The sequence below is a fragment of the Oncorhynchus mykiss genome, chromosome 27, assembly GCF_013265735.2.
Source record: "Oncorhynchus mykiss isolate Arlee chromosome 27, USDA_OmykA_1.1, whole genome shotgun sequence".
NCBI lineage: Eukaryota > Metazoa > Chordata > Actinopteri > Salmoniformes > Salmonidae > Oncorhynchus > Oncorhynchus mykiss.
This window is the reverse complement of record NC_048591.1, coordinates 48,418,495-48,431,589: the sequence shown is the minus strand read 5'-3', so window position 1 is coordinate 48,431,589 and position 13,095 is coordinate 48,418,495. Positions and strand designations below refer to the sequence as shown.

At 42.8% G+C, this 13,095-nt stretch overlaps 1 protein-coding gene across 1 annotated transcript in view; it reads right to left on the bottom strand.

The window, feature by feature from the left end:
- Window positions 1-13,095, bottom strand: part of nars2 (asparaginyl-tRNA synthetase 2, mitochondrial) — a 57,187-nt gene that overhangs the window by 26,850 nt on the left and 17,242 nt on the right. Inside the window, exons 8-13 of the mRNA XM_036965512.1 lie at window positions 10,594-10,692; window positions 10,405-10,442; window positions 3,517-3,583; window positions 2,619-2,756; window positions 1,379-1,476; window positions 1,092-1,118 (exon numbers count right to left, since the gene is read on the bottom strand). Coding sequence (XP_036821407.1) covers window positions 1,092-1,118; window positions 1,379-1,476; window positions 2,619-2,756; window positions 3,517-3,583; window positions 10,405-10,442; window positions 10,594-10,692 — 467 coding nt within the window. The remainder of the gene's footprint in view (window positions 1-1,091; window positions 1,119-1,378; window positions 1,477-2,618; window positions 2,757-3,516; window positions 3,584-10,404; window positions 10,443-10,593; window positions 10,693-13,095) is intronic.

The window sequence follows — 13,095 nt, the reverse complement described above, 5'->3', positions numbered from 1 at the left end:
CAGTGCAGAGTAGAATAGAACAATGTAGAATAGAACAGTGTAGAGTAGAATAGAACAGTGCAGAGTAGAATAGAACAATGTAGAGTAGAATAGAACAATGTAGAATAGAACAGTGTAGAGTAGAATATAACAATGTAGTGTAGAATAGAACAGTGTAGAGTAGAATAGAACAGTGTAGAGTAGAATAGAACAGTATAGAATAGAACAGTGTAGAGTAGAACAGTATAGAATAGAATAGAACAGTGTAGAGCAGAATAGAACAATGTAGAGTAGAATAGAACAATGTAGAATAGAACAGTGTAGAGTAGAATAGAACAGTGTAGAGTAGAATAGAACAGTATAGAATAGAACAGTGTAGAGTAGAACAGTATAGAATAGAATAGAACAGTGTAGAGCAGAATAGAACAATGTAGAGTAGAATAGAACAGTATAGAATAGAACAGTGTAGAGTAGAATAGAACAGTGTAGAGTAGAATAGAACAGTGTAGAGTAGAACATTGTAGAGTAGAACAGTGTAGAGTAGAATAGAACAGTGTAGAGTAGAGTAGAACATTGTAGAGTAGAACAGTGTAGAGTAGAATAGAACAGTGTAGAGTAGAATAGAACAGTGTAGAGTAGAACAGAACAGCATAGAATATAACAGTGTAGAGTAGAATAGAACAGTATAGAATAGAACAGTGTAGAGTAGAACAGTATAGAATAGAATAGAACAGTGTAGAGCAGAATAGAACAGTGTAGAGTAGAATAGAACAGTGTAGAGTAGAATAGAACCGTGTAGAATAGAATATAACAGTGTAGAGTAGAACACAACAGAATATAACAGTGTAGAGTAGAATAGAACAGTGTAGAGTAGAATAGAACAGAATAGAACAGTGTAGAATAGAACAGTGTAGAGTAGAACAGTGTAGAGTACAATAGAACAATGTAGAACAGAATAGAACAGTGTAGAACATAATAGAACAGTGTAGAGTAGAACAGAGCAGAGTAGAATATAACAGTGTAGAGTAGAACGGAGTAGAAAATAAAGTACTTTATCATAAGCAAACATAGTTACACAATTTGAACACGTAATTGAATTAAAATGCTCTTACCATCCGTATGTCTCATCCAAACCAGCCCTAAAGAAGACGCATAACGTGGGTTTAACAGACGAGCAATTACCAAATTGTGTTGATTCCATGTGTACATATTAATGACTGTGTTGTGTAAATATATATACTCAATATTCCCACGTTTCACATTTCTGTCTGTTGTATTGTAAATATATGTATGTATTTATGCAGTTTATATGTATTGGACATGAAATGCGGTTTTCTGATGTTTTTCCTTTTATCTGAAAGTTGTAAAAGAGTTATTTCATAACGTTGCGTGTTCCTACTGTGCTAGACGTGACTTCAGTAGGTCCAGTCTCTCCTCTCTCAGAGAACCTCCACACATCTCTCCTACTCCGGGGACCAATAGGTCTACTGCTGCTGCCTGGGGAGGTACACACACGGGTACACACACACACACACGGGTACACACACACACACACACACACACACGGGTACACACACACACACGGGTACACACACACACGGGTACACACACACACAGGTACACACACACACACACGGGTACACACACACACGGGTACACACACACACGGGTACACACACACACGGGTACACACACACACACGGGTACACACACACACACACAGGTACACACACACACGGGTACACACACACACGGGTACACACACACACGGGTACACACACACACAGGTACACACACACACGGGTACACACACACACGGGTACACACACACACGGGTACACACACACACGGGTACACACACACACGGGTACACACACACACGGGTACACACACACACGGGTACACACACACACGGGTACACACACACACGGGTACACACACACACGGGTACACACACACACGGGTACACACACACACAGGTACACACACACACACACGGGTACACACACACACACACACACACACACACACACACACACGGGTACACACACACACGGGTACACACACGCAGGTACACAAACACACAGGTACACACACACACACACGGGTACACACACACACACACACACACACACACACACACACACACACACACACACAGGTTCAACTGACACGACCAGAACCAGTTCAACTGACATGACCCGGGACCGGTTCAACTGACATGACCCGGGACCGGTTCAACTGACATGACCGGTTCAACTGACATGACCCGGGACCGGTTCAACTGACATGACCCGGGACCGGTTCAACTGACATGACCCGGGACCGGTTCAACTGACATGACCCGGGACCGGTTCAACTGACATGACCCGGGACCGGTTCAACTGACATGACCGGTTCAACTGACATGACCGGTTCAACTGACATGACCGGTTCAACTGACACGACCGGTTCAACTGACACGACCCGGGACCGGTTCAACTGACCATACAACTTTAATAGGTGAAACAATGTTTTAACTATGGAGTGGAGTTTGTTTTATTTAACCAGGTGACTCATTAACAACACATTCTCTATTATAATAACAACCTGATCTGTTGTTCAAACTAGACCGATCTCCATGTGCTACGTGACCTTACAGTGTGTAGAGGCTGGTCCTGGTTGTCTCGTGTGTAGAAGGGCTTCAGGGCATAGGGATAATCAGTGACGAAGAGAGGAACATCGCCACAATGTTTCACCAGGTACTTCTCATGCTCTGTCTGCAAGTCAGAGCCCCACTGATAAAGGGAGGGAGGGAGGGAGGGAGGGAGGGAGGGAGGGAGGGAGGGAGACAAAAGGGGGAAGAGAATCCGTAAAAGAGGGAGGGAGAGGAAGGTAGGGAGAGAGGGAGGGGAGAGGGAGACAAAAGGGGGAAGAGAATCAGTAAAAGAGGGAGGGAGAGGAAGGTAGGGAGAGAGGTGGGGTAGAGTGAGAAGGGGAGAGAGGGAAGGAGTAAGAGGCAGAAAGAGAATGAGAGATTAAAGGTTTGACCCCCTGAAAATGTAGAATCTAAGGTGTGAAAATAGAATCAGGTTGACACAGTACAGAATACACAGGGTACAACATTCTAGAAAATCTGTAATTTATTATTTGTTAGACCATCTGTTATTAAGAGGCTACAGCTATCTCCTTCTGAAAGAGGCTATAGCTATCTCCCTCTGACAGAGGCTACAGCTATCTCCTTCTGACAGAGGCTACAGCTATCTCCTTCTGACAGAGGCTACAGCTATCTCCTGACAGAGGCTACAGCTATCTCCTTCTGAAAGAGGCTACAGCTATCTCCTTCTGACAGAGGCTACAGTTATCTCCTTCTGAAAGAGGCTACAGTAATCTCCTTCTGAAAGAGGCTACAGTTATCTCCCTCTGAAAGAGGCTACAGTTATCTCCCTCTGAAAGAGGCTACAGTTATCTCCCTCTGAAAGAGGCTACAGTTATCTCCCTCTGAAAGAGGCTACAGTTATCTCCCTCTGAAAGAGGATAGAGCTGTACTCTACTTACATCTGTTTTGAAAGCAAATTTCTTGGAGCTGCTGTTGAGGATGTTTATGGCTTCTGTGTAGGTTATCCTGAAGCAAAGAGATGGAAACAGTATTAATGATCATTATGCAATCACTGTATATTAATGATCCTTGTGTAATCGTTAAATATCAATGATCAACATGTAATCGTAAAATAAAATGCAAATTAATTACTTAAAAATCATACAATGTGATTTTCTGGATTTTTGTTTTAGATTCCGTCTCTCACAGTTGAAGTGTACCTATGATAAAAATTACAGACCTCTACATGCTTTGCAAGTGGGCAAACCTGCAAAATCGGCAGTGTATCAAATACTTGTTCTCCCCACTGTATCAGTACATACCATATCAACCCAGAGTATATTAACCCAGAGTATATCAACCCAGAGTATATCAACCCGAAGTATATCAACCCAGAGTATATCAACCCAAAGTATATCATCCCAGAGTATATCGGACTGCTTTTTCTCTACCGCTTCACCGGATTCCTACCGCAAGCTCTGGACCATTACACCGGATCATCGCAGCTAGCTAGCTGCAACCGAGTGGCTACTCCAGGCTAACGCCTATGTTCCAAAGCAAGCATCAGTTAGCCTTGAGTTTGCCTCGAGCTAGGCTCATCTCCCGGCTACGCGAAGAGGTCTATCAGCTAATTCTTGGGCTACAATACCTCTTTTGCCAATTGGCCTGGACCCTTTATTGCCGACACGGAGCCCCAACACGACCGGTCTGCCGACGTAACCGTCCGAGGTGGTTTCAACAGGCTCTTCCGTTGCGACGTCCCTGGAGGCCCATCTGCTAGCCCCGGCCCGCTAGCTGTCTGAATCGCCGTGTCTCCCGCTCGCCTAGCATAGTAGCGACTACCGAACGGCTCCCTGACTTACCTAGTCCTGCTCATTGGACCCTATGATCACTCGGCTACACATGCCTCTCCCTAATGCCAATATTCTTATTTTTATTTTACCTTTATTTAAAAAGGCAAGTCAGTTAAAATTAAGAACAAATTCTTATTTTCAATGACGGCCTAGGAACAGTGCCTGTTCAGGGGCAGAACGACAAATTTTTACCATGTCAGCTCGGGGATTTGATCTTGCAACCTTCCAGTTGCTAGTCCAATGCTATAACCACTAGGCTACCCTGCCGCCCCCCACGACTTCGGCGATGTCATTTACAAAATAGCCTCCAACACTCTACTAAGCAAATTGGATGCAGTCTATCACAGTGCCATGCGTTTTGTCACCAAAGCCCCATATACCACCCACCACTGAGACATGTATGCTCTAGTCAGCTGGCTCTCGCTACATATTCATCTGCAAACCCACTGGCTCCAGGTCATCTATAAGTCTTTGTTAGGTAAATCCCCGCCTTATCTCTGCTCACTGGTCACCATAGCAACACCTACCCGTAGCACGCGCTCCAGCAGGTATATCTCACTGGTCATCCCCAAAGTCAACACCTCCTTTGGTCACCTATCCTTCCAGTTCTCTGCTGCCAATGACTGGAACGAATTGCAATAGTCACTGAAGCTGGAGACTTATATCTCCCTCACTAACTTAAAGCATCAGCTGTCAGAGCAGCTTACCGATCACTGTACCTGTACGTAGCCCATCTGTAAATAGCTCATATTGTTTTTTTTGTTTCTTTGCTCTTCTGCACCCCAGTATCTCTACTTGCACGTCGTCATCTGCACATCTATCACTCCAGTGTTAATGCTAAATTGTAATTATTTCGCCTCTATGTCCTACTTATTGCCTTACCTCCCTAATCTTCTACATTTGCACACACTGTATATAGATTTTTCTATTGTGTTATTGACTGTATGTTTGTTTATGTGTAACTCTGTGTTGTTGTTTGTGTCGCACTGCTTTGCTTTATTTTGGCCAGGTCGCAGTTATAAATGAGAACTTGTTCTCAACTGGCCTACCTGGTTAAATAAAGGTGAAATAAAAAAAATACACACAAACTATCGAGGTGTTGCTTTATCTGTTTTTTTTTATCTATATATTTTGACCAGAACAGTTTCCAGTCTAAGGTGACACCAAGTAATTTAGTCTCCTCAACTTGTTCAACAGCCACACCATTCATTACCAGATCCAGCTGAGGTCTAGAACTTCAGGAATGATTTGTACCAAATACATTGCTCTTAGGTTTTAGAGATGTTCAGGACCAGTTTACTACTGGCCACCCATTCCAGACTGCAACTCTTTGTTAAGGGTTTCAGTGACTTCATTAGCTGACTCGTATATGCTTGAGTCATCAGCGTACATGGACACACAGGCTTTGTTTAATGCAAGTGGCAGGTCATTGGTAAAAATATAAAAGAGGTGAGGGCCTAGAGAGCTGCCCTGTGGTACACCACACTCTACATGTTTAACATTAGAGAAGCTTCCATTAAAGAAAAACCCTTTGAGCTGTATTAGATATATAGCTCTGAATCCACCATATGGCAGAGGTTGAAAAGCCACAACACAAGTTTTCTCAACAACAGTTTAAGGTCAATAATATCAAAGGCTGCACTGAAATCTAACAGTATCGCTCCCACAATCTTATTTTTATCAATTTCTTTCAAATCAGTCATTTGTGTCAGTGCAGTACATGTTGCGTCCTCTTCTCTATAAGCATGCTGAAAGTCTGTTGTTCATTTGTTTACAGAGAAATAGCTATTTGGTCATACACCATTTTTTCTAACAGTGTGTTCAGAGCTGGCAGCAAGCTGATTGGTCTGCTGTTAGAGCCAGTAAAAGCCTCTTTACCACTCTTGGGTAGTGGAATGACTTTGGCTTCCCTCTAGGCCTGAGGACAAAGACTTTCCTCTAGACTCAGATTAAAGATATGACAGATGGGAGTGAATATAGAGTCAGCTACCATCCTCAGTAGGAGTGGCTATAGAGTCAGCTACCACCCTCAGTAGGAGTGACTATAGAGTCAGCTACCATCCTAAGTAGGAGTGACTATAGAGTCAGCTACCATCCTCAGTAGGAGTGACTATAGAGTCAGCTACCATCCTAAGTAGGAGTGGCTATAGAGTCAGCTACCACCCTCAGTAGGAGTGACTATAGAGTCAGCTACCATCCTAAGTAGGAGTGACTATAGAGTCAGCTACCATCCTAAGTAGGAGTGACTATAGAGTCAGCTACCATCCTAAGTAGGAGTGACTATAGAGTCAGCTACCATCCTCAGTAGGAGTGGCTATAGAGTAAGCTACCATCCTCAGTAGGAGTGGCTATAGAGTCAGCTACCATCCTCAGTAGGAGTGGCTATAGAGTCAGCTACCATCCTCAGTAGGAGTGGCTATAGAGTCAGCTACCATCCTCAGTAGGAGTGGCTATAGAGTCAGCTACCATCCCCAGTAGGAGTGGCTATAGAGTCAGCTACCATCCTCAGTAGCTTTCCATCTAAGTTGTCAATGCCAGGAGGTTTGTCATTATTGATCGATAGCAATTTTCCCAGTCCTTTTGCCCCATCTCTTTCAACCATACAGTTTTTCAAATCCTCATCAATCCATGGAGCCTCAACAGTTCTAACAGTCAGTTTCTTAACAGGTTCATGTTTATCAATAATCAACAAATATTTTTAACATAAGAGTCACAGCTAAATATTTTATATGATCTCTTATACACTATTTTAGTCGCAGCTGTTGAAACTTTGAATCTCCTGGATATAGCCACTATATTGTGATCACTGCATCCAATGGGTACGGATACAGGTTTAGAACAAAGTTCTATAGTATTGGTAAAGATGTGATCGATACATGTAGATGATCTTGTTCCTGTAGTGTTTGTAAACACCCTGGTAGGTTGATTAATAACCTGAACCAGATTACAGGCACTGGTTACAGTGAGAAGCTTCCTCTTGAGTGGGTTGATTAATAACCTGAACCAGATTACAGGCACTGGTTACACTGAGAAGCTTCCTCTTGAGTGGGTTGATTAATAACCTGAACCAGATTACAGGCACTGGTTACAGTGAGAAGCTTCCTCTTGAGTGGGTTGATTAATAACCTGAACCAGATTACAGGCACTGGTTACACTGAGAAGCTTCCTCTTGAGTGGGTTGATTAATAACCTGAACCTGATTACAGGCACTGGTTACAGTGAGAAGCTTCCTGTTGAGTGGGTTGATTAATAACCTGAACCAGATTACAGACACTGGTTACAGTGAGAAGCTTCCTGTTGAGTGTGTTGATTAATAACCTGAACCAGATTACAGGCACTGGTTACAGTGAGCAGCTTCCTGTTGAGTGGGTTGATTAATAACCTGAACCAGATTACAGACACTGGTTACAGTGAGAAGCTTCCTCTTGAGTGGGTTGATTAATAACCTGAACCTGATTACAGACACTGGTTACAGTGAGAAGCTTCCTCTTGAGTGGGTTGATTAATAACCTGAACCATATTACAGGCACTGGTTACAGTGAGAAGCTTCCTGTTGAGTGGGTTGATTAATAACCTGAACCAGATTACAGACACTGGTTACAGTGAGAAGCTTCCTGTTGAGTGGGTTGATTAATAACCTGAACCAGATTACAGGCACTGGTTACAGTGAGAAGCTTCCTGTTGAGGGGACAGCTTGATGAAAACCAGTCAATATTCAGGTCCCCAAGAAAGTAGACATCTCTGTTTACATCACATACACTATTAAGCATTTCACATATATTATTTAGATACAGACTGCATTTGGTGGCATATTGCAACCCCCCAAAAGAAAAGGCTTTAGATGTGGAAGGTGAAGCTGCAACCACAACACTTCAATAACACTTGAAATTAGATATTCTCTAAGCATTACAGGGATTTGGCTCTAAATATAGAATACATTCGGAAATAACTCTGGAGCTCTGTCAGAGTGACCATCGGGTTCTTAGTCACCTCCCTGACCAAGGCCCTTCTCCCCTGATTGCTCAGTTTGGCCGGGCGGCCAGTTCTAGGAAGAGTCTTGGTGGTTCCAAACTTCTTCCATTTAAGAATGATGGAGGCCACTGTGTTCTTGGGGATCTTCAATGCTGCAGAAATGTTTTGGTACCCTTCCCCAGATCTGCGCCTCAACACAATCCTGTCTCGGAGCTCTACGGACAATTCTTTGACCTCATGGCTTGGTTTTTGCTCTGATGCACTGTCAACTGTGGGACCTTATATAGACAGGTGTGTGGCTTTCCAAATCATGTCCAATCAATTGACTTTACTGCAGGTGGACTCCAATCGAGTTGTAGAAACATCTCAAGGAAAATCAATGGAAACAGGATGCACCTGAGCTCAATATTGAGTCTCATAGCAAAGGGTCTGAATACTTATGTAAAAAAGATATTTCATTTTTCATATATATATATATATATATATATATATATATATATATATATATATATATATACATTTGCAAACACTTGTAAAGTCCTGTTTTTGATTTGTCAATATGGGGTATTGAGTGTAGATTTATGAGGAAAAACATTTATTTGATCAATTGTAGAATAAGCCTGTAATGTAATTTACATGTTGGAAAAGTATTTATTCCTCATGTCAATATTTATATTCTGTCTTCTTCATTGGTATCTTTAACTCTGCATTGCTGTTTACCAAGGACCCATCAGTCAGCATTTCACTGTTAGTCTACACCTGTTGTTTACCAAGGACCCATCAGTCAGCATTACAATGTTAGTCTACACCTGTTGTTTACCAAGGACCCATCAGTCAGCATTACACTGTTAGTCTACACCTGTTGTTTACCAAGGAACATCAGTCAGCATTTCACTGTTAGTCCACACCTGTTGTTTACCAAGGACCCTTCAGTCAGCATTACACTGTCAGTCCACACCTGTTGTTTACCAAGGAACATCAGTCAGCATTACACTGTTAGTCTACACCTGTTGTTTACCAAGGACCCATCAGTCAGCATTTCACTGTTAGTCCACACCTGTTGTTTACCAAGCAGTACACTGTTAGTCTACACCTGTTGTTTACCAAGGACCCATCAGTCAGCATTACACTGTTAGTCTACACCTGTTGTTTACCAAGGAACATCAGTCAGCATTACACTGTTAGTCTACACCTGTTGTTTACCAAGGACCCATCAGTCAGCATTTCACTGTTAGTCTACACCTGTTGTTTACCAAGGACCCATCAGTCAGCATTACACTGTTAGTCTACACCTGTTGTTTACCAAGGACCCATCAGTCAGCATTTCACTGTTAGTCTACACCTGTTGTTTACCAAGGACCCATCAGTCAGCATTACACTGTTAGTCTACACCTGTTGTTTACCAAGGACCCATCAGTCAGCATTTCACTGTTAGTCTACACCTGTTGTTTACCAAGGACCCTTCAGTCAGCATTACACTGTTAGTCCACACCTGTTGTTTACCAAGGACCCATCAGTCAGCATTACACTGTTAGTCTACACCTGTTGTTTACCAAGGACCCATCAGTCAGCATTTCACTGTTAGTCTACACCTGTTGTTTACCAAGGACCCATCAGTCAGCATTTCACTGTTAGTCTACACCTGTTGTTTACCAAGGACCCATCAGTCAGCATTACACTGTTAGTCTACACCTGTTTTTTACCAAGGACCCATCAGTCAGCATTTCACTGTTAGTCTACACCTGTTGTTTACCAAGGACCCATCAGTCAGCATTACACTGTTAGTCTACACCTGTTTTTTACCAAGGACCCATCAGTCAGCATTTCACTGTTAGTCTACACCTGTTGTTTATGTGACATTTGATTTGATTGAGATTGGTAGAGGTGAGACATGACCCATAAGGCATCCTATTCCCTATACAGTGCACTACTACCCTATGGGTCCTGGTCAAAATTAGTGCACTATGTAGAAAATAGGGAAACATTTGGGACACAGCTTGCATAATCATGACACACACTTACACATTAAACCTCTTCTTCATCATTAGATCCACATAGTCCTTGGGAGAAATAGAGAAAACAGAATAATCTCTAGTTTAGGTCAATAGGGTGTGTGTGTGTGTGTGGAGGGGGGGGGGGTGGTTCATGGTTCATTCAATATGTTCAGAGAATATGCATGGTATTGCGTTTTAGATATTTCTGGTGTCTCACCCTATATCCAGGTGACACATGTTTGTGATATAAAGCCACATCTTCAGGACACTGAGATAGGAGATGTTCTGTTGTAGACCTGAACAAGTCTTCCATCACCTGAAGAGGGAAGGACACGAGTTAATGCAGAGTCATTTAGTCAGGTCTAGGAGTTAACGCCGAGTCATTTAGTCAGGTCTAGGAGTTAACGGCGAGTCATTTAGTCAGGTCTAGGAGTTAACGCCGAGTCATTTAGTCAGGTCTAGAAGGAGTTAATGCAGTCATTTAGTCAGGTCTAGAAGGAGTTAATGCCGAGTCATTTAGTCAGGTCTAGAAGGAGTTAATGCCGAGTCATTTAGTCAGGTCTAGAAGGAGTTAATGCAGAGTCATTTAGTCAGGTCTAGAAGGAGTTAATGCCGAGTCATTTAGTCAGGTCTAGGAGTTAATGCCGAGTCATTTAGTCAGGTCTAGAAGGAGTTAATGCCGAGTCCTTTAGTCAGGTCTAGAAGGAGTTAATGCAGTCATTTAGTCAGGTCTAGAAGGAGTTAATGCCGAGTCATTTAGTCAGGTCTAGAAGGAGTTAACGCCGAGTCATTTAGTCAGGTCTAGGAGTTAACGCCGAGTCATTTAGTCAGGTCTAGGAGTTAACGCCGAGTCATTTAGTCAGGTCTAGGAGTTAACGCCGAGTCATTTAGTCAGGTCTAGAAGGAGTTAATGCAGTCATTTAGTCAGGTCTAGAAGGAGTTAATGCCGAGTCATTTAGTCAGGTCTAGAAGGAGTTAATGCCGAGTCATTTAGTCAGGTCTAGAAGGAGTTAAAGCCGAGTCCTTTAGTCAGGTCTAGAAGGAGTTAATGCAGTCATTTAGTCAGGTCTAGAAGGAGTTAATGCCGAGTCATTTAGTCAGGTCTAGAAGGAGTTAATGCAGAGTCATTTAGTCAGGTCTAGAAGGAGTTAATGCCGAGTCATTTAGTCAGGTCTAGGAGTTAATGCCGAGTCATTTAGTCAGGTCTAGAAGGAGTTAATGCAGTCATTTATTCAGGTCTAGAAGGAGTTAATGCCGAGTCATTTAGTCAGGTCTAGAAGGAGTTAATGCCGAGTCATTTAGTCAGGTCTAGAAGGAGTTAATGCCGAGTCATTTAGTCAGGTCTAGAAGGAGTTAAAGCCGAGTCCTTTAGTCAGGTCTAGAAGGAGTTAATGCAGTCATTTAGTCAGGTCTAGAAGGAGTTAATGCCGAGTCCTTTAGTCAGGTCTAGAAGGAGTTAATGCAGTCATTTAGTCAGGTCTAGAAGGAGTTAATGCCGAGTCATTTAGTCAGGTCTAGAAGGAGTTAACGCCGAGTCATTTAGTCAGGTCTAGGAGTTAACGCCGAGTCATTTAGTCAGGTCTAGGAGTTAACGCCGAGTCATTTAGTCAGGTCTAGGAGTTAACGCCGAGTCATTTAGTCAGGTCTAGAAGGAGTTAATGCCGAGTCATTTAGTCAGGTCTAGAAGGAGTTAATGCCGAGTCATTTAGTCAGGTCTAGGAGTTAATGCCGAGTCATTTAGTCAGGTCTAGAAGGAGTTAATGCCGAGTCATTTAGTCAGGTCTAGAAGGAGTTAATGCCGACTCATTTAGTCAGGTCTAGAAGGAGTTAATGCCGAGTCATTTAGTCAGGTCTAGAAGGAGTTAATGCAGTCATTTAGTCAGGTCTAGAAGGAGTTAATGCCGAGTCATTTAGTCAGGTCTAGAAGGAGTTAATGCCGAGTCATTTAGTCAGGTCTAGAAGGAGTTAATGCCGAGTCCTTTAGTCAGGTCTAGAAGGAGTTAATGCAGTCATTTATTCAGGTCTAGAAGGAGTTAATGCCGAGTCATTTAGTCAGGTCTAGAAGGAGTTAATGCAGAGTCATTTAGTCAGGTCTAGAAGGAGTTCATGCCGAGTCATTTAGTCAGGTCTAGGAGTTAATGCCGAGTCATTTAGTCAGGTCTAGAAGGAGTTAATGCCGAGTCCTTTAGTCAGGTCTAGAAGGAGTTAATGCAGTCATTTAGTCAGGTCTAGAAGGAGTTAATGCCGAGTCATTTAGTCAGGTCTAGAAGGAGTTAACGCCGAGTCATTTAGTCAGGTCTAGGAGTTAACGCCGAGTCATTTAGTCAGGTCTAGGAGTTAACGCCGAGTCATTTAGTCAGGTCTAGGAGTTAACGCCGAGTCATTTAGTCAGGTCTAGAAGGAGTTAATGCCGAGTCATTTAGTCAGGTCTAGAAGGAGTTAATGCCAAGTCATTTAGTCAGGTCTAGGAGTTAATGCCAAGTAATTTAGTCAGGTCTAGGAGTTAACGCCGAGTCATTTAGTCAGGTCTAGAAGGAGTTAATGCCGAGTCCTTTAGTCAGGTCTAGAAGGAGTTAATGCAGTCATTTAGTCAGGTCTAGAAGGAGTTAATGCCGAGTCATTTAGTCAGGTCTAGAAGGAGTTAACGCCGAGTCATTTAGTCAGGTCTAGGAGTTAACGCCGAGTCATTTAGTCAGGTCTAGGAGTTAACGCCGAGTCA